This window comes from Petaurus breviceps, unplaced genomic scaffold (genome assembly GCF_028583685.1).
Source record: "Petaurus breviceps papuanus isolate PSGF00001 unplaced genomic scaffold, PetGlider_PUasm1.0 91133, whole genome shotgun sequence".
Classification (NCBI taxonomy): domain Eukaryota; kingdom Metazoa; phylum Chordata; class Mammalia; order Diprotodontia; family Petauridae; genus Petaurus; species Petaurus breviceps.
In genome coordinates this window covers 96,706,914-96,729,085 of record NW_027187419.1, presented here as the reverse complement: position 1 = coordinate 96,729,085, position 22,172 = coordinate 96,706,914, and the positions used below count along the sequence as shown (strand labels likewise).

The 22,172-nt window shown below is 38.2% G+C and overlaps 1 protein-coding gene across 2 annotated transcripts in view; it reads right to left on the bottom strand.

Annotated features, from left to right (window-relative positions):
* Positions 1 to 21,629, bottom strand: part of CERS6 (ceramide synthase 6) — a 304,360-nt gene extending 282,731 nt beyond the window's left edge. Inside the window, exon 1 of one of the 2 annotated variants that reach the window (XM_069079812.1) lies at positions 20,850 to 21,629. In XM_069079812.1, the coding sequence (XP_068935913.1) occupies positions 20,850 to 21,019 (170 nt within the window). In that variant the 5' untranslated portion in view covers positions 21,020 to 21,629. The remainder of the gene's footprint in view (positions 1 to 20,849) is intronic. The other variant, XM_069079811.1, reaches the window with a different exon arrangement.
* Positions 21,630 to 22,172: the final 543 nt, after the last annotated feature.

The window sequence follows — 22,172 nt, the reverse complement described above, 5'->3', positions numbered from 1 at the left end:
TAATGGAAAATGTTATCAAATAGAATTAAAGAAACAGAGGATCATGACTGGTAGAGAGGTACACACACTGACAAAATCATTCCTCCACCCAAGTATCAAAGTATTCAAGGTTTCTGAAAGAGGATTATATAAATACTTTCAGCAAAACCAATTTTCTTAATACTAAATTTAAAATGTTTTGATGGGGAAAAGATTCCAAGCTATGTAATAGTAACAATAACACCGTTAGATATTTTTTTTTTCTTTTTGGAGGGCAAATGGGGTTAAGTGACTTGCCCAAAGTCACACAGCTAGTAATCGCATCAAATTTCTAAGGCCGAATTTGAACTCAGGTCCTCCTGACCCCAGGGCCGGTGCTCTATTCACTACACCACCTAGCTGCCCCCAGCACTAGCTATTATTAATATAGTGTCTTAAGGTTTACAAAGCACTGTACACATATCTCATTTAATAATATCATAATGTTAACTATGCAAATATTTAAAATTTCAACTTTTCAAAAGGAGATCCCAGGAAGGTAATAATTGTTATATAAATGCAGATGTTATTACTTCATCATTGTTATTAAGTACAATGTAATCTGAGTACACTGGCTAAACTTTGAACTTGATGAAAATATTGCTTTTGCTTATTAGACTGACAGTTTAAGCATATATCTTTCAGGGAATAAGTAAAGTATCAGATGCACATCTGAAAGGAAGGTATCCTCAGTAGACCATGACAAACTTCTACAGAAATTTGTGCTGTATAATCATTCTGATTGTCTAGCCTCACATACAAGTATTTGTTAATATGTCAGAAATTGTACCTCTTTTCACCTCTTAATGGTTTTGCTCTATCCAGCCTCCTCCCCTCTTGCCCCTGCCAAGGAAAGCACTCACTTAGAAATAATAAAGACATTTTATTGATCCCAAACATGGATTTCAATGAATAAAGATAAAAGGCAATTTAGGTGATAAAGTTTAGAGAGGTTTATATTTAACTCAGACAAAACTAAGTTAAGGAATATTCTCTTCCATCAAAACTGATATGGCTTACAGAAAAAAAAAATAACTTGATAAATTCTAAGTGATAATGATGATGATAGCTAACATTTATATAGTGCTTTAAGATTTAGAAAGTCTTTTAAAAATAATATCCCATTTTTATCCTCATAACAATCCTGGGAGATGGGTGCCACTATTACCCCCATTTTATAGATAAGAAAACTGAGGCTCAGAGAGGATAAATAATTTGTCCAGGGTCACACAGTTAGTCAGTATCAGAGGCCAGATTTGAACTCAGATATTCCTGACTCTAGGCACTGTTCTCTATCCACTGTGCCACTTAGCTGGTTTAATTAGGATGCTCCCATAAAGAAAGATTAGTATAGGATAAGATAGTCCCATTTCATTACTTCTAGCTGAAGGTAGAAAGTCTCACATGCCTGTTATGTTTTATTTGGTATAACATTGCTGATAACAAAAATAAAGGAGTAAAAAGGTGTATTGACATCAAGGAAATACTAGTACATTTCTTTTGTTTTAACGGAATAACCTTAACAAATTCCTTAATTCAAAAAGGCCCCAGACTAAGGATGAATCTTTTGTGATATTGGAGGAATTGTAAATTGGAGGAAGACTGGCTTTAAAAATAAGGTTTTGTCTGGGGGCAGGGAGCAGGGGAAGGTATATACTAGGAAATATAGATAATGTAAAAACAAATGATTCCAACAAAAATTTTAAAGCAATTTTTTATTTCAAATTGTCAAAGTGGTATTTCTAATATTTAGTAATTGCTGATAATGACACTTTGTGGCACTTAAATGTTTGCTAAGTGCTTTACATATGCTAACTCATTCTATTCTTGCAACAACCCCATGACTTAAATACCACTATTATCCCTATTTTACAGATGAAGAAAAAGAAAAAAAAAAGTTTAAGTGATTTGCCAGTGTCACACAGCTAATAAGTGTCTTATTTAGACCATATTTGAACTCAAATCTTCCTGACTGATTCAAAGTCCTGAAATCTCTGTAAACTGTGAATCTTTCTGAAGCTTTAGCTCTGTACTTGTACCACAAAACAATTATTGAAGTCCATTTTCTAAATTAAAACAAATGAATAGCCAGTTAGATGCAAGACAGCATTTTATGAAAAGGTTCTATTTTAAGTGCAGGTTTGTTTTCAAAGCTATATTATACATATGTACTCATATGATTCAGGCTTCTAAGAGACAAAAATAAAGATTTTAAAACCTTTCTAAGCTACAACAGTTCCTCAGATTTTTTAATGTCATTTAAAGTACAGTGGGCAACCAAATTACAAGTGAAACAGGATGTGGGCAGCAATTGGGTAAGGCTGGTCAGAAGCGGTAAGGACTAGGACTCTAGTTAAGTGAAGGTCCTGGTAGATCGTAAGCAAGACCAGAAGCCCAGAGTATCAGACAGAAAGTAGCAGAAGAGCAGATAGGTCTGACTCTAGGAGAACCAAATAGGCAAGAAGTCCAATGCATAATTGAATAGGTTGCTATCTCCAAAGGCATCGGGCAGAGCATTACATCTGGATAATTCTGTTAAGAAAGGGAAGGGTAGACAAGGAGAAGTGACCAATTTAATTAGGTAAAGTACAAGCCCTGGAAGATCAGAGGGTCATTAAGACTAGCACTAAAAAGCAGAGAGTCACATCATACATCCCATTTACCTTTGAAAAAGATGTATGTTAGAGCATAAAAACTCAAATAAAAAGGAGAAAAGCAGAAATAAATATTAAATACATCTCTTAAAGACCACAATGAAATAATCAGTGAAGGCAGAAGGTACAAGAGATGCAGACTTAAATGGGGATTAAGTAATAATATTCTAAATTCAAGAAGAACACCACTGCATAAAAAGAAAAGATAATAGTGAGACAACATACCAAGAAAAAAAATGAAACAGTTAACTCAGTCTTGAAGGAATAAATTTATGTCTGAAAACATTAGTAAAAGAAAATAATAACCCTATAGTCTTCTTCCTTAAGAATGTAAGCTCCAAGGGGAATAGCACTACTTCGATTTTGCATCTGTATGCTTAACTCTTAACACAAGGTTTGGTACACAGAAGGGCTTAATAAATGCTTTTTGTTCATTTATTTATTCATTTATTCCGTAGTTCATGCTCTTAGAAGCTCAAATTAATGCTCTGAGAGAATTTTTATGATCTTCAAGAAATTTATAACAGAACAAAAAAATGGAAGCACAGGAAAATAATTTGATACTGTGAAGAACAAGATCAATTCAAGGCATCTACTTTTATCCTTTTTTTCTTTCCCTATTTAAAAGGCAACCTACAACAAATGTCATGCTTGAAAATACTGTGAACTGTTTCTGAAAATTACTAGTTTTATTTGGATGGCAATTTACTTTGGAATTACATTTAAACAGACCAGAGCAGAAGACTTCACAGTGAAGAGCAGGTGCAAATCTTTTCTCAAAGGTAAATGTCCTTAAATATGCTAATTTTGTCATATATGATGTCATACTTGTACCTTTTTTCCTTTCTTGTTGATCAAAGGTTGGCAAATTCCTGGTACAGATGCATTTTCGTTAAAGGGAAGAAATATGACTTGGATTGCTAAAATTCAGTCAGTTAATGAATGCTTAAGTTTTAATAGATATGATAAAGAGTTGAACTAAAAAGTTATAGGACTTTTTTTAATTAAAGAAAAATGAACACAGACAATGCACAAAATATAGCTTTCAAATGGGACCATCTAAAAGTGTGGAGGTGGGGAAGGATTACCTCTTGTAAGGAGTCTTTCCTGATATAGTTCTTAGTTCGTTCTCTCTCTCTCTCTCTCTCTCTCTCTCTCCTCAACTTTTCCTCTATACAGTTGTCTGTTTATATGTCATTTTCCCTTAAAAAGTGAAGATTCCTGGGCAAGTCACTTAACCTCTATTTGCCTCAGATTCCTGAACTGTAAAATGGGGATAATAATAGCATCTACCTCCTAGTGTTATTGGGAAGAACAAATGAGATATTTGTATGGCACTTAACATCCTATAATATAGTTGGTGCTTAATGAGTGCTTATTTCCTTCCTCTAGCCACAGTTGCTAAATTCTAGGAAGGCTAAAAACAGTCCCTGTTCTCAGGAGGCTCAAGTCTAATGGGGGGGGGGAACAACATGCAACTATGTACAAATAAGTTAGATTTGGAAAACAGGTGGTAGTCTCAGAGGGAATGCACTAAGGTAATGGAGAATTAAACAAGGCTTCTCTAAGAAGATGGGACTTTAGCTAAGACTTTTAACAAAGCCAAGAGGCAGAGACGAGGAGACAGAGAGTTTCAGGCATGGGGGCACCTACTATTGCAATGCGCTAAGCATGTTAGACACTAAGATAAAAGAAAACACTGCTCCTGCCCTAAAAGGGCCTATAATCTAGCAAAAAAATATTGTATACAAAGAACTAATAATACAACTTACATGACAAAAAAGGTCTGAGATTTTGCCCCCTTTAAAAGCAAGGTCTCCCATGCAAATAAAATCCAAACTTCCATCAATATTAGAGAATTGCCTGAGACACATAAAAGTTTAGGAACACAGCTAGTGTATGTGTGTGTGTGTGTGTGTGAGTGTGTGTGTGTGAGTGTGTGTGTGTGTGTGTGTGTGAGAGAGAGAGAGAGAGAGAGAGAGAGCATTTAAATGTCTTGGAGAAAACATACAAGTATTTCTGGAACATAGTAGATGTTTAATAAATGTTTGTTGACTTGACTCAATTAAAAAGGTCATTCTCCAGAAGTTGAGAGTTCAAGAAATGAAAGATTATCATAAAGGAAGTGGTACCTGAGCTAGGTTTTGAAAGAAGAGAAATATTTCAACTGGTAGAGATGTGGAGGAAATCCCTTTCAAGCACAAAGGTGGCTTGCACACATACTGGGAGGCAATTAAGGGCAGAATGATTTGGGGAAACTGTGAACACACAATTTAGCTGAAATGGAAGGGTAAGTTGGAGCAAGACTAAGAGGATGAATGCTTCCAAGACAAGGAATATATGTTTTATCCTATAGATATGGGTAGATAATGAAGGTCTCTGAGCAAGGAAATGACTTGTCAGAACTAAACATGAAGATTACTTTTGCAATAAGCCATGAGAGATTTAAAAAGGATGAGCAATTAAGTCTCTTCTACCTCTAAATCTATGACCCCATGATTACCCTTGAAAAGTGCATGAGAGGGGAAATAAGGGAGGCAAAGAGACCACTTAAAAAGTTATTACAATAGTCCAAGCAATCACTAAGGAAATAATTACCATCATCACCACCATCTTCAGTTCCATAGACAGTGGAAAAGAAGAGGTATGGTGGCGGTGTGGACAATACTTGGTAACTGACTAGATGTGGTGGGTTAAGGAAATGAAACAACCAAAGTTGACTTCCTACCTTTGCAAACTTGGGCAAAGTCTTGAACCTCTCTGAGTCTCAGTTTCTTCATCTGTATAATAAGGCTGTTGGTTTACATGGCCTTCAAGTTCTAAATTTATGATCCTATGTGATCTATGATGACTCTAATCAATATGACTCTAAAGATTTCAAGCATGGGAAACGGGATAATGGTGATAACAGATAATAACAGAGCAGGGGAAACCAGAAGGTTTAGCAGGAAAGATGATGAGAAAGATCAATTCTGGAAATGCTGCTCTTGAAGGCTGATTAGGATCACCAAACGGAAATGTCCAGGAAACACTAAGGGAAGAGATGCCCCTTGGGCATCAAGCAGAAAATATTGTCTAGATCATGTAATGGATTCAGAAGATATCAATTTTGAGTATGTAGGTTTTATAGTCACCATTATAAGGATGACACTTGAATTCATGAAAGTTAATGAGATATCCAAGAGAAATAGATAATTTAAACAGATTAAAAGCCCCCCCCCCCAAATATAGCCCTCAGGAACATTGTGCTAAAGGGGCTAAAGACATATGATAATCCAAGAAGGGAAAATGGGATGGAATGATAGACATATAGTAGAACATAGACAGAAGGGCATAACAGAAGTTAAATGGTTGAGAAAGTTTCTAGGTCAACAGTAGAGACTGCAGGTCAACAGCAGCAAAAGCTGCAAAAAAGCCAAGGAAGAAAGAGTCTAAGAAAAAAATAATTAAAATGTAGGGTAACATTGAAGAAAGTAGCCTCAATTAAGGGCTGCAATTGAAATCCAGACTGCAAGGCTCTGAGAAATAAATGACCAGTGAGGAAGTAGAAACAGCAAGTAGAGATGACTCTCTCTGAGTTCGAAATTGAAAGGAAAGAGAGATAAAGGATTATAGCTTAAGATGTGAACATTTTTTAAGTATGGAGCAGGAAGGAGTAATGAATGAGGCAAGTTACTATAGGAGATTGGGAATATATATAGGTGAAGGAGCTGGTTTTACCAATGAGAAAAATCAACTCTTCCTCAGAGACAGGAGTAAAGAACAATATAGCCAAAGAAGAGAGATTCTGAGGTCTGTAATAGGGAACAAAGGGAGCTCACAACAGATGGCCTCTTTTCTCAGTGAACTAAAAAATGAGGACATCTGCTGATAAAGTGGTATGATAAGGTGTGGGAGGTTTGAGGAAAGAAGAAGTTTTGAAAAATAGCTGAGATTAGTAGGATAGAGTCAACTAAGTAAAAACAAAAGGTTTACCATGAAACAGTGAAAGTCAAGTTAAAATTCTGTAACATGATTTTGTAGTGAACCCTCTCAGTAGGGTCCAACCTCATTAAATAGATGAAGGAGTGGAGAAGGCAGATATTGGGTATGATCTACAGCTGGTTATTAGCCATGCCCGAATAGTGGTAGAGCAAGGGGTCAAGGGAGTCAAGGATGGAGAAAAATTTGTGAATATATTGGCTAACCATAGGGTCAAGGCTATAAAGGGAAGGAAGTGAGGCCAGAGCAGAGGTGACATGCTAGGAGGAACAGAAGTACTAAATGGTTATGGTGAGGAAGCAGAGTAGGTTCGTGAACTTTGACGATAAAAGAGAGGTGGCAGAACTGCAGACTGTGAATATAGTGGAGAATTTCAGAGTTTAAATTCACAGAAGCAGCACCATTACAGGTGAAGATAACATCTAAAACAAAACTCCTATGGCTAGCTGCAATAGATCTGTCTATAGGCCTTGGGACCTGAGGAGGTTGATAAGGTGGGATACCAGAGAGTTTATGGGGACACATCAACATATCCACTTAGGTCCCTTAATATGAGGACAGCAGTTGGAATCAATAGTCAGACTGTACAATAGAACTCCTTGAAAAAGGACAGAGAGTGATCTGGAAACCAGTAGATCACAGAAAATATGATTTGGACCAGGTGATACAGACAAAGTAAATCTCAAAAGAAGGAGAGGTCCCTGGGGGGCAAAGGGAAGGCTGAAAATGTTCTAGATCAATAACAATTCTAACTCCTGGCCTCGTGCGTGGAGGGCATGGGAAACTGGAGAAGTAGAGATGCAGTGCCTTCAGTAGGGAGGAGGTTTCTCGGAGCAAAAGAGGCTGAAGAAAGACCCCACTGAGAGCCAGCCACCTGGCCTGGAAAAGGACTCACCTGAAGGACAGAGCTGGTTTCTTACTTCAACAAAGCCCAAGGTGACTGGTTCTAGGCATCATCCCCTTGCTTGTCACCAGACAAAAACATAGCATGGCCAAAAACAAAAACCCTCACCAAGACAGAAATTAGTCTTTTGGATTGGAGAGTCTTGAGGCTTCTGTTCTCTGTAGGATTTATTCTTTTTCCTAAAGAGGGGCAGTGGTTGAGAGACCATAGCATTTAACTACAATTATAAATATTTACTCTACAACAGAATCAAATAAATTCTCCAACCCTAGGATCAAGAATACAAACAGGACCTATTACCTCAACAAGCATTCCTCCACAACACACTTTAGTACAAGTTATTTCTCACTGGAAAGGTAAAATTCAGATCAGGGTTTTCCTGGAATTATAAGATCAATAAGTCAATAAAACCCAGTCTAGTCTTAATTCATTGTAGTAATTTGGCATAAAAGAAGAGTGTATTTAATGCAAATTGGCTTCACCACCAATTCAAACTTTCTGTATTTCTCCTCCATCCTAATGTAAGGAAGGGATTCATCTCCTTCCCTAACTAATCAAACCAATTGGATTGTGAAGTGAAATTTTAAATATATAAACAAGATGATTTATACCTTGGGATCTCTTTATGAGGTATGATACTCCTGATTGGATCCAGAAAGAAACTGTTTCTTCAGTGGATTGAAAGGATCAATTATATCCATTGAGCCTTTATATAAAACAGTCTACTGGTACATTCAGGGTTGGGGGGAGAGGAGTGTACCAACACATGTACTTTATTTAATCCTACTGTTTATGTTCTCTGAATTACTAAGCACTTCCTCCCCGCCCCCAACTTCCTTTCATTCACACTCACCTGTTTCCAAAACAGGTAACATACCTTAGTCATATTAAGATCTTTAAAGCCCCTAAATTCAGACCAAACTATTGTATCAAAGGACTATCAAGTGGACTACTGAACAGACACTGATCTGTCGAAAGTGATAATTCTGAAATACTATCAATACTGATGCTTACACTTTAATAAAATGAAAAAATGTTGCATGGTTCCCTCAATCCTCCCTTTATCCTCCTTCCAGCAGCTATAGGTGGTATAAAATATGAAAGTAGATACATGAAAGGGAATAAAGGGAAAGGAAAAAAATCAAGAAATCAATTAACAAGCATTTATTAAATACCTACTACATACCAGGCACTCTGCTAAGCACTGGAAAAACAGTTACAAGATAGCAAAAATAGCATCTTAACTTAAAAACAATTTGAGAATATATATAAAATATATATAAAATCATAGCAATTATACAAATTCACTCTCATTCAATTATAATTAAATACTCAATAGATGCCCTCTAAGTGTAAGGCACTGGGGATATTAAAAAAGAAAGTCTTTGTCCTTAAAGAGCTTACAGTCTACTGAGAGATTCAACATTTACACTAAAAAATAAATGCAAAATAATTTGAGGGAAGAGAGAGCACTGACAACTGTGAGAATCAAGAAAGGCTTCACATAAAGATGTTCCTGGGGGTGGCCAGGGAAACACCTGGCCGTGTAACCTTGAGCAAGTTACTTAACCCCAACTGCTGAGGGGTGGCCAGGTGGCTCAGTGAGTAAGAGCACCGGCCCCAGTGCCGGGATGGTCTGAGATCGAATCCAGGTTCAGATACTTAGCACCACACCCAGAAATAACTGGCCAAGTAACCTTGAGCAAGTTACTTAACCCCGATTGCTTTAAAAAAAAAAAAACAAGATGTTCCTGATTGGTCTCTCTCCCAACCCAACTTCTCCATATGCACCAAACTGATGTTCCTCGATGACGCTACAGCTCCCCTGCTCCAGAAGTGCCACTGGCTGCCTACTAATAATGAACACAATCACCTTGGCATTGAAAGCCCTATCTATTTCAACTTGAGACAAATTTATTAGTTTATCATTGCACGCGAGGCCCCTTCATACCATCTACCTTCGGGCCAAATGAGCCGATGTGTTGTTCCTTGCACATAATAGTTCAGTTCCATGCCTTTACAAGGATATACCCCTTTCCTAGAATATTGTATTTCTTCTTCACCTCCACCTCTTGGTACCCTTGGCTTCCCTTCAAGGCATAGATCAAGAGTCCTCTACTGATCCCAACAGGGGTCAATGCCCAAGCCACACTGACATTACTTAGAATATGAGTCAAAGAATCACATGTAGAGAACCAGCTTCAGGAGAGCTGAGTTCAAGTCCCAATTCTGACATATTACTGACTGTGTAACACTAGGCAAGTCATTTATCTCTCAGTGCCCACAGGCAACTCTCTAAGGCAACAAATTGCAGAACAGCTTCCAAATTGCATTGACCAAGGGTATTCTGTCACCATGTGGTTTCCTTCATTGGTAACATCACATCAACTTTTTTTTGTCTGTGTCAAAATTTTGCTTACCTATAGGCATGGTGTTTCTCTCACATAAATATAATTTCCCTGAAGGCAGGGCTGTTTCATTTTTTTTTTGTCTTGGTATGTCTAGCATGTTGTCATTTGTTTAGTCATTTTCAACTCTTGATGACCCTGTTTGGGGTCATGAAGCAACTGAAGTTGTGCCATTTCCTTCTCCAGCTCATTTTACAGATGAGCTAAGGCAAACAGGGTAAAGTGACAGGATCACACAGCTAGTGTATTTGAACTCATGGAAATCAGTTTCTGATCCCAAGCTCAGTTTTCTATTCACTGCACCACCTAACTGCCCCCCCAACCCCAGCATAGTAGGTACTTAAATGCTTATTGAATGAAGACTGAAATGTAAAAAGAAATTATCTCTAGCTCCCCCTCCAAAAAAAAAGAGAACTCTATTCAAATAACTCCTTCCACACACTCTAAGTTTCAGCCAAATCAGACTATTCTCTGCCACCTAAAAGTGCACTTCATCCTCATTCCTCTAAACCCCTGCTCACAATGTGACTGGATTAGTTTTATTGTCTTCAACTGCTGAAGGTCCAGCTCCTCCTCCTCCTCCTTCTCCTCCTCCTCCTCCAGGAGCCTGTCCTGACTTCTTCAACCATGAGATCCCTAGGTGGTAAAGTGGGTAGCATGATGGTCCTGGAGTCAGGAATACCTCAGTGCAAATCTGGCCTCAGTTACTTACTAGCTGCAAGTCACTGAGCAAGCCACTTAACTACTGCCTGCCTCAGTTTCCTCAACTATACAATAGCGATAATAAAAGCACCTACCTTGCAGGACTGTTGTGAGGATCAAATCTGATAACATTTGTAAAGTCCTTAGCACAGTGCCTGGAATCTAACAAAGACTATATAAATACTTGTTCTCTTCCCTCTCACCATAATAATGACTTTCTCTCAAATCTCAATAACCACACGGTTTTACAATTTATGTATGCAGTATCATAGTATATTTAGCTACCCGTATTGCTATCCTTTGACCCTACTAGACTGGAAGCGCCATGAGGGGAGCAGCCATCCCTTATGTAAACTTCATAAATCTCCCAAGGCGTTGCACAGTGCTCTATATACAGCAAATGTTTCACAAAATCTCTATTGAATTTGTAAAATTATTTTCCTGAACATGTTATATAGGAATTCATTTTATACAGTGAATGAACACTGAGACAAATAACCATTTCAGGCATTATTCAAGGAGCATCTATAATATGAATCTACTAATGCTAATATTTCTGTTGCCCTGTAATAGCATTCAAGTGAAATCATTTGCAAATGTCTGTTTTAGATTTCTCTAAAACACATAAAAATTAAACCTCTATTGATCATTATCATATTTTTCATTAAACCAAGGATAGAGAGGCACCAATCTGTTCTTCCTCAGTCCTATTAATCAATGACAGATAGTACCTGTAGTCTCAGCTACTCTGAATGTGTCATTAGCAGGATTTTATCCTATCAGCCTGATTAGCTTAAATGGATTGTGTACTGGAATCTTTATGCTTTAATCATTTAGATACTACAAAAATATGAAATGTGATTTCCTAAAAGGCAATGTACTATTGCAACATGTAGTAATTTTCTGTTAGCAATTCAAATACCACAATATTTATAAATGGACATTTAAGTATATTTGTTTCAAGTACCTTCCTGAAAAAGGCAACTAAAATGCTTACTGTGCTATCAGGCAGTGTATATTTTGTTCTGCACCTTCCCTGCTCTCTCATCATCTATGCCACAGTTCTAGATAGTAGTTACTCCCTCCCCACCCCCATCTCCAACGGAATAAAGTTTGATTTATCACTTTGTCAAGTGATATTGTAATGGTACCTACCCCTTCACCCCACCAAAAAGAAAAAAACAACACCAAGAGGTCTAGAATATTTGTTCACAACATAGAAAAAATGTCAAAATTAGAAAAGGAAACCAGCGGTTTTCAGTGAAGTCATGTTTCACTAGCTCAGAGAGTAACAGAAATAGTAAGGCCTAGCTAGTGATTAGGCGGGTCAGAAGAAAGATCTGTGAGGCAGGAGTCTAGACTCTTTTTTCTTGAGGTCTGCTGATGACTCCCTCTCTGACCCTTTTGTGAAAATAAGTAAACTCTTTGTGCTTTTTTTTTCCTCCTCCTTTTCTCCCTTTCCCCAAGTCTTTCATTTTATCTCTCCCCATCTCACTCCCTAAACATAAAATCACCAACAATCTAAGCATGATCTCCAAAGGATCCCATGCATCCTATTTAGAAGCCACGGGACTCACATCTCTGATGAGAAATGACTTGAAATAGAAAGGCTCATACAGAAACAGTATAGACATGTGACTAGAGCAAAATGACAAACAAAGAGCATTTCTGTATGGGGGTAAACAAAGGCTATCAAAAAACAAACCACCAAGTGGCAATGGAGAGCTGAAGCAATGCCCTAGAATTAAGACCTTTGACCATCAAATTGATGAGTTTTCTTAAGCCAACAAGCATTTTTTAAGCACTTACTATTTTCCAGGTATGGTGCTAAGCTCTGGGAATACAAATGCTGTCCAAAAGATAGTCACTGCCTTTAAGGAGCTTATTAGATTCTAATGGGGAAGACAACATCAAAGAAACTGAAAAGGCTGGGAGAAAATGATGGTATCCAGGGTGGAATTAAAGCTATTAATGATTTCACCTCAAAATGCTGTTGTAAGAAAAATAACTTATCTCTGAAAATACCATCACAAAATATTTCTGAAAGAAAAAGATTATTTTTTCATAAAAATATAATAGGGATATATTATATAATATATATAATAAAATATATTATATTATTTTATATATTTATTATATATATAATATATTATAAAAATAATATATAATAATAAAAATAATAGGGAGGGGGTAATCTGGACAGAAAGGGTATGTTTTCTTTTAAAAGTTGTCTTTCTTTCCCCCATTCCCTCCCCCTACCTAAATCCCTCCCAACAAAATAGGCTTTATTATATCAGATGAGTCACTCAGCTTCTAGGGACCTTCTCTTCCTTCATCTGCTAAATGAAAGAAGTAAAACAAATAATCTCTGAAATTCTTTTGGGGTCTAAGTTACTAATTGCTATAATTATGATCAATAACATAAGCATTAATATTAATGGTTGCTCATATTTATATAGAACTTTACAGTTTAAAGGACTTTGTACTTCATAAAGAAAAGGTTTATGGAATCTTATTAAAGGAAAGGGTTAAAGAGGGAGTTAAAAAAAATCACAGCCTTGAGGAATCCTCTGGAACTTCGGTGGAGTGCAATGGTTGGAGGCAATGACCTGGGCTACCCAGCCCATAGCAGGGTATTATTGCATGTCCTCTGACAAATCACATCTTTTTGAGCTCGTTTGCTCCTTTGTAATATGGGACTAGCAACATTTATACTGCTCACCATACAGAGTTGTTGTGAAGAAGAGACAAATTAAGGAATGTATGTAAAGGGCTTTATAAATGTTATTTGCTGTTTTTGCTGTTGCTATTTAATGTATAAAGACATCAGGAATACAACTGGCCAGAAGGGCTCAAAAGAAGATAAAAGTGATGAAGGGAAAACAATGAAAATTTTCAAAATACCACATTTATGAGGTTTGTAATATCTGTGGAAATTGTATTGGTTTTGTTTAATGGGGGGAGGTATGGATTGTAAATATGTATGATATGCAAATGGATTTTAAAAGAGTAATTTATTTTTTTAAAACCCATCAAATGAGGTTGACAGTGTGTCAGGTTCTACAAAATGCATAAGATCATTCACTGGGATCACAGAATCATCAATTTAAGGGTAAAATGCAACTTGGAGACCTTCAAGTCTAACCACCTCATTTTACATTTGAGAAAAGTGAGGCCAATAATATGGCTATTGGGCAACTACTTGGCAAAACAGATAGAGTGCTAAGGCTGAAGTTAGGAAGATCTGAGGTCATATCCAGTCTCAAATACTAGCTTTCTGACAATGGGCAAGTCACTTAACCCTGTTTGCCTCAGTTTCCTCATCTGTAAAATGAGCTAGAGAAGGAAATGGCAAACCCCTCCAGTATCTTTGCCAAGAAACCTCCAAAGCGGTCATGAAGTCGGCCACAACTGAAATGACTGAGAAACAACAATAAATAAAAACTCTTACTGGGGGGGGCTATGTGGCATAGTGAATAGAGCACTGGCCCTGGAGTCAGGAGGACTTGAGTTCAAATCCAGCCTCAGATACTTAACTAACACACTGAATTCAAATCCAGCCTCAGATACTTAACTAACAGACACAAAAAAAAGCCTACCCATGTGACCTTGGGCAAGTCACTTAACCCCAATTGCCCTGCCTTCTCCCCTCCAAAAAAAAGCAAAAAAAAAAAAACTCTTAATAGTTTCAATATTAGAGTCTCCTGAGATCTGACAACCTGGAAACCTAGAAGAGATTGCAGCTCATCTATGATTCACCTGGGAAGAGCTAATTCCATGTTTCTGACATATTTCTTAACTCTCCAGAAGCAAAATATTAAAGTAATTCCAGGTATCATTTCACTATTCATTATGATTAAGGGTGTACATCATTTCTAAAACAGCTTCTCATTTGGAAGAGTTATAAATAACTTCTTTTGTAACCATTTTGTTGTTCAGTCATTTCAGTCATGTCTGACACTGTGACCACATTTGGAATTTTCTTGGCAGAGACACTGAATGGTTGACCATTTCCTTCTTCAGTTCATTTTACAGGTTAGGAAACTGAGGCAAACAGGGTTAAGTGACTAGCCCAGGGTCTTATAGCTAGTAAGTGTCTGAGGTCGGATTTGAACTCGTCATCTTGACTATCCACTGTACCACCCAGCTGCCATTTGTAACCATATCTTTGCTGGTTATCCAGTTTACTGTTTAAGATAATAATTATTTAAATGGATGACATGCTATTCATCCAGTTAGTCACCTTATTACACACTAGTTAACAACACTATATGCATCAAAGGAAAACCTGTTATTTTGATGATTTAAATGTGTGTGTGTATACTGCTTAAACTTTAAATAAACAGGACACACCTTCTGCTCTTAGGCTGCTTTTCAACAAAACAGCCATCAGCATCTGCTTTTTCTAAACCTGTCAGAAACCCACAGTGATGTTTGGTTTTTTGCTACAATCCCCTTCTGATCATTCATACTAGCATATGGCAAGTGGTTATCTATCCACACCTTTAATCTTTATCATGTCATCATTTAGTGAGCTAATCATGCACATTTACCAAGACTAATCTTCAGTCCAGAATATTACTAAATAAGAAAATATTTCATGTAAATTGCACTAAAATCCTGTTTTTAAATAAAATGCAACCATACCTCCCACCTCCTCCTGTGCCCCCTCCTTCTCTCACCCCAGTCTTTTAATCAATAATAAGTAATCAATAGCTCACAGAGGGCACAGAACAGAAAAAAGCTTTCAGAAGGAAAGAGCTAATTTTAGTGCCTTCTTGGAGAGTCCCAGGAAAGCATCAAGGGGATAAAGTCAGTTAAGTAAATCCATAAGGAGCCCTTTTAACTCCAATAAGAGATCAGCCTAAATTGTTACTTTCATCCTATATTTGAAGCTCCAGAATAGTTTATTCTGGAGGGATCTGAGACTTAGTAAGAAGTTAAAAGGTAGATATGTCCCCCTTGATTGAATAAAGCAGTAAAGAAAGTCCTATCTTTGAATGGCCATATATAGTATGGGTGATCTGTTAGACAATCTGATGTGAACTCATCATTGACTAAAGAGTAACCTAGAAGAGGTAATAAACTAGGTAGGAGGTGGGAGAGAAGTAGGGTTGTTCAGATGGTTCAGTTGGTTTTTAGTCATATTTGACTCTTCATGACCCTATTTGGGGTTTTCTTGGCAGAAATACTAGAGTGATTTGCCATTTCCTTCTGTAGCTCATTTTACAAATGAGGAAGTGAGACAAAGAGGGCTAAGTGACTTGCCCAAGGTAACACAGAAAGTGTCTGAGACAGACTTTAAACTCAGGAAGCTGAGTCTCTCTATCCACTGTGATACCTAGCTAAAGCTAGTTAGATGTTCTCTAAGATCCTTTCCATTTCTAACATTCTAAAGCTTTCTAAATGTGATCCTTGATCAACCAGTACTCAAATGAAAATGAACGCTAGGGAGGTAGGAGGTGTAAAGAAATTAAAGAAATGACTACAAGATAGAAAAAGCTCTTATTTGGTGACTGTTGAGAAATACTGTAGCTTTCTCCTAGCTTTCTAAAGGCTTACTAAACTGATTTTGTTTACCTAAAACAAAGAAACAAACTGAAAAACAAAAGTGACAAAATCATTGGCCAGCATGTTCCTGCTATAAATTCTCACACTCAAATGACTCTTATTTATGAGAAACAATCTCTGGCATTTAACCTGAGTTTCATGAAATCAGAGGTAATAACTTTTTCAAGAAAAGATAATTACAATATTTGAAATGCACAGATTTGAAAACTATTAAGGGTCAATGGGATCTAGCCTATTCTTAGGAATTGGGCAACTGTTTCCTAAATCAACAATGTAAAAAAGCAGAGGAAGGTTGACTTCCCCTAAGTCACACACAGCTAATTAATGACAGAGTCTAAACCAGAATTTGAGTTCTCTGACATCTAATCCAGTGAATGCTCCTTCCATGCTGCCTCCTCACTCCTAAACTCATGTAGATGAAAATACCTGTTTGGGTATATACTTTATGCTCTCTGTAACTCAAGGAATTGTCATTTCCAAGAAGTAGTTTTACAGTTCTTGAACTCACAATTATACATATTTAGACTTCATAATGTAGTAGAAATGAGAGGCAGCATGGCATAGTGCAGGGTTCTTAACCTTTTTTTGTATCATGGACCACTTTGGCAGTCTGACAAATTCTACGGACCCCTTCTAAGAATGTTTTTAAATTCATAAAATAAAATACAAAAGATTGCAAAGAAAACCAATCATATTGAGATATAGTTATTAAAAAAAACTTTTTTAAAGCCTAGACTACAGATCCCAGAGTAAGATTCTTTGATGTGATGGATAGAAAGCTGGCCTTGGAGGACCTGAGTTCAAGTCCCACCCCAACACATACTGGCTGTGTAAGCCAGACCAAGTCCCTTTGCTTCTCAGTGCTCTGGGCAACTGTTTATCAATTTATCAATAAACACTTATTAAGTGCCTTCTATTTTCTAGGTACTCTTCTAAGCCCTGTGGATACCAAAAGAGGCAAAAGGCAGTGCCTGCCCTCAAGGAGCTTACAGTCTAGAGGAGGAGACAACATGCAAACAAAATTGGACAAAGGAAGCTATTATATATAGGATAAATAGGAAATAAATTTTAAAAAGAAAGCACTAGAATTAAGAGAGGTCAGGGAAGGCTTCCAGTAGATGGTGGAATTTTAGTCGGGGCTTAAAAGAAGCCAGGTAGGTCAGTAGAGTGGAGAAAGTCAGACCTGCATTGTTAGACAGCAGCTTCCTTTTATCAGTGAAATTGCAATTCTAGCCTCTATTCCTATTCCAATATTGCAATAAGAGAACACAGCTGTCATGGTACCAGAGTCAAAATTCAGGTAGATGTTAAACATGTATGGCTCTCTTTCCTGTGGAATGATGATCCTAAAACAACCAGCAAGTCAGTGGATTCACAAAATTGACAGCCACCTTAACCACATTATTATTATGAAGCCAAACATATATAATTTTATAAACTCCAAATTTATTCTAGAAGGAGCCATGCAATTTTAAAAACTAAACATTTCAATCTGTCATGCAGATTGTATGCATTTACCAACAATAACTTCTCATCACTTCCTTCATCTATATCGGAAATCAACTGTACCCAGCTAAATCAGTTTCATAAAGGTTGTTCCCAAATTAACAAGCATGAGGTTATTCAGAGCTTCAGTTAAAATTCATTAACTGTACATGGTTCCATTTTTAACTGGCCCTGCTGTGCCTACATATTGTAGCACATATGGCTACATAAGACACCATGCCCAGGCCAGATACCTTTACTCTCAATCCGAAATGGCAGAGACTCAAGAACATCAAGGTAGGATTGAAGACTAGGGAAAACACATTGCCAGAAAAATATTTTTAAATTGTGCTTTATGTTTTCTCCTTTATCCAGTATGTTCTGGGCACTAATTCCTTAGAAAGAACCACACAATTATTTGCGTTTTTGTGCATGTCTAAGCATACTATGTGTTTAAAATTCAACATATAAAAATTTGTTATTAAAATATGCTGAATTACATGGCAATTATTCCTATTATGCAAAGATTCCGATCAAATTCCTTTAAGTATGCTGTAATAAGTACATTTAAAATAACTTTAAATTTACAAAAGATTCATATACAACTCCATAAGGACATATTTATTATATAAAAATGAAATGCAACTATTTTAACAATGATGACTAGATAAGTTACATCAATTGAATGAAACAGGCTTTGTAAAGGTGAACTGAAAGAAGTACTCTCTTTTAGAGTCACAGATTCCACGAATAATTCCCCCATCTATTCATTCTGCCAATAGGTGCCCTTCGTCACTAGAAGAAGCAGGTGAAATAGTGTGAAGATGGCTTCAATGCAAACCCATTACTACTCCCAGAAAAACAATGTAAGTACAAATCCTACCAACAGCAAGTCAGTTATCTTTTTTTCGTGAACAACAGAATTCATGAACATCAGCATCTTCCTAATTTAACCCATAAATAAGAAATCTTTGACTTCTAGGCAGACTATTTAATGTAATGCATGTTTTTAAAACAGCCTAAAAGAAGTCCAACTGCCTATCTACATGTCAATATGATCCAATTTCTGTGACTGATAGATGTAAACAGCTGCCTCCTTTGTAAGTTACACATTAAATCATGAGTTTGTACTTTAAAATAAATAAATAACATGTTCATGAAGAGGAAAAATGAATTTCTAGTTTTCAACTTTCCCAGATGTCAAAAATGGATTGCATTTAAGAACGACTTGTTTCCACCCTGTTAAAAAAAAAAAAAAAGCTACTTTTTTTTCTTCACATAGTGAACAGCCTAGAATCAGTATAGAGAAGAAGCCAAGAACATGCAGATGTCTGCACTCAAGTCATTTTGCTGGCACGCTTTTGTTCTCCAAGAAATAGGAGCAGACACACACATCTTTCTACAAATGGAGTAGCTGACTACTCAGATCTAAGCATATTGCTGCTATGACAAACCTTGCTTTTCCAGTTACCTCTTTTAAAGATTTCTAAGCTGAGGATATATTCATATTCTCAATAAATATTTTATTTCTGAAGCCATAATCAATAAATTGTAAATACAGCTACATTTTCAGTTGTTTCATCACCCATTGGGACTGAGTATGCATATTTCAGATTATGTTATTTTAAAAATAGAGAATATTCTAAATCATTCTAGTAGGCATTTCAAATCCTTTATTTTGGATAATTGTCTCAGTTCTCATATTATGCATCATTTTGCCCATCTGAAAACACAAATTACAATCATCACATCAACAGATTTGTCATAGAATAGGTAACTTTGGAATAACAAATTTTGTCATCCTAAATAAATTTTTTTTCAAAGTACCTCCCAGGATACCAGTGACAAAGCTGTCTTTTTCATAAAGGGTGATGGGCAAAGAGGATCAAGGAAGAATTGGAATTGCTACACTATCCTGTGACCTAAGAAATCAAAGTCCCTCTGTAGTCTTTTGGACAAACACTTCTATGAACCCCACTATATTTCAACAATCTTAAGAAAAAGCATGGGTTGGAAAATCTACCTTAGAAGTAAAAACTAAAAACATGAAACAGATTTTAAGTTTAGTTTTGATAAATTACAAATAAAAATTTATCCAAATACCATCACTGTGAAAATATAGTTTAAGTTTGCATTTTATAATTATGGTTATCAAGCTAAACTACCTGGAAATTCAACATTTCCAAATCAGTTACTACTTTTAAGGGGCCTGTCTCAGTATTGGTCCGCAGTGCTGGAGACCTCCAAAATTAGTACCTTTCCCACATGGAAATATATTTAACATTCAGATAGGTGCCTTGGGTGATAGATATGACTACTGAGAAGCCAAATGAGGTGAAAAGGCAAGGAAATACGAGGGAAAAGGAGGTGAGGGAAACAAGTTCATAAAATCAACACCAGGACCAAAGAATTTGAAGCGTCTTTCTTTCTCCCTTCCCATCCGTTAGTCCCGCTCTATTAGAACTAAATGTGTAGTGGCCAACCATTCCCAATGAAATTCCGCCTCCTAGCGCTTCAGTTGAAGCAACATACAGGGTACCCTGGTTGGGCAGGAGTGGGGACAGTAAGAACCTATCCGAGCTAAGTCCAATATATCCCCATCAGCAGCTTTTCACCTTTTGTTCCCCTCTCCTCAAGGAGAGAAAGTAGCAGTACCAAGAAGATCCAAAGGTAAATACCTGCACTTCCGTTAGGAAGCTGAGTACCATTATTGGCATCCTTGGGTCAAAGAACTGATGAGCAAGTGAGAACCTATCTTCCCCTAAATCGGAACGCAGTTAAGTATCCACTCTCCTGCTCTCTACACAAAGGCTCTGGGATGCCGGGGTCACTGCGTGACAGAGAAAGAGAGAAAGAGGAAGATGCCTTGCCCTACAGAGTCTGGATAAGGAGGACGGCAGCTGTACCAGGATGTGTGCTAGGGAGAGGGTACCTGAAAGTGTGAGTGTGCGAGTGTGTATGTGTGTGTGTGTGTGTGTGAGAGAGAGAAAGGGAAGAAACAGAGGGGGACGGGGGAAGGAGGCAAAGAGAGGGAGGTAGAGACGTACGTGTGTGTGTGTGTGTGTATGTGTGTGTGTGTGTGTGTGTGTGTAGGGGGAGGGGAACAAGCCGTCCAACCCGTCTTACCTTTCAAAGACCAGCCTGACCATGAAGATGAAGAAGGCCAAGGGAAAGGCGAGATAGAGATCTTCAGCCTGGGGAAAGGTGGCTTCTTCTGTATTCTTCAGATCTGCCCAGGTGACATTGTGGGGGAGCCAGAACCTCTCATTCCAGAACCAGGCTAAGATCCCTGCCATCTTGCTTTGTCCAGCCTTGTCCTGCAGATCTCGCTGCAGCGGCCGGGCTCCTTGCAACGTCCTGGGGATAGAGGAGGGCGGGGATGCAGGTCCGTCTGCCCCCTGGAGCCTCCGCAGCCGGGACCGCGTCTGCTCCTCCGCTGCCTCTGCCACCGCAGCTGCTGCTGCTGCTGCTGCTGCTGCTGGCGAAGGCTCGAGCTCCTTCTGAGCCCTGGCTCTCCTCTCTCTCTCTCTCCCTCTGGCCGCGCTGGGGAAAGGGGCCGCCTTGCCTGTCACATGGCAGCCCGGGTTGCTAGCCCTGATTGGTTCTTCCCGCCGTCAACCAGCCCCACACACGCGGACCCACGGATGCTCCCCCACACCCCTGAGGGAAGGCGCAGCCGCTTCGCTCTAGGGTGCAGGGGACACTGAACGGGATCCCTAGGGCAGACAGCAGGCCAGCTCCCGCACGCCACTCCTCCAGCCTTGAGGAACTGAGCGTGTTACCTGTGAAAGATCCCTAAAAGCTGTCCGGGCCAGTGTGCATGCTCGCACATGCTCAGTGCAAAGACTCCTGCCCCATTGGAGTTCCAGAATGAGAACTGTATACTTTCCCCCGGATTAGTGGTGGCCACCAAAGACAACTGGCGGGATGCGGAGGACGCCGGGGTAGTTTGGTACAAGAATCGAATCTTGGGCTGGAGAAAGGCGCAAAAAAAGGAGAAGGCTGGAGATGGCAAAAAGGAAGGGGGAGAAAGGAAAGAGTAATCAACGTTCCTGCTTGAAATAAGAAGCGAAAACAGAACTGGCATTCTCTGGCAAGAACGGAGTTCCCCCCCCCCCCGCCCCCGCATTCCACCTCTTGTTCTCTTGCACCACCCCTCACCCAGAGTTCTTGTTTCTTACCCTTGGTGTTTAAGCCTGCATGCTCCAAAAACCTCTTTTTTTCGAGAATGGTGGTGATGAATGCTGATGACAAACACTGGCAGCATGTTGTACCCACTCTCAGGATCTAGTGAGTGCTCAGATCAAAATTCTGACTTCCTGTCTCATGGATAACTTCATCAATTCTGCCTTTAAAGTCAGATCATAAAGGACAGTGGCCGCTAGACAGGAGAGGATTATTCAAAAATTAATTTCACAAACAGTAAGTGGGAAGAAAATCTAGCACAGA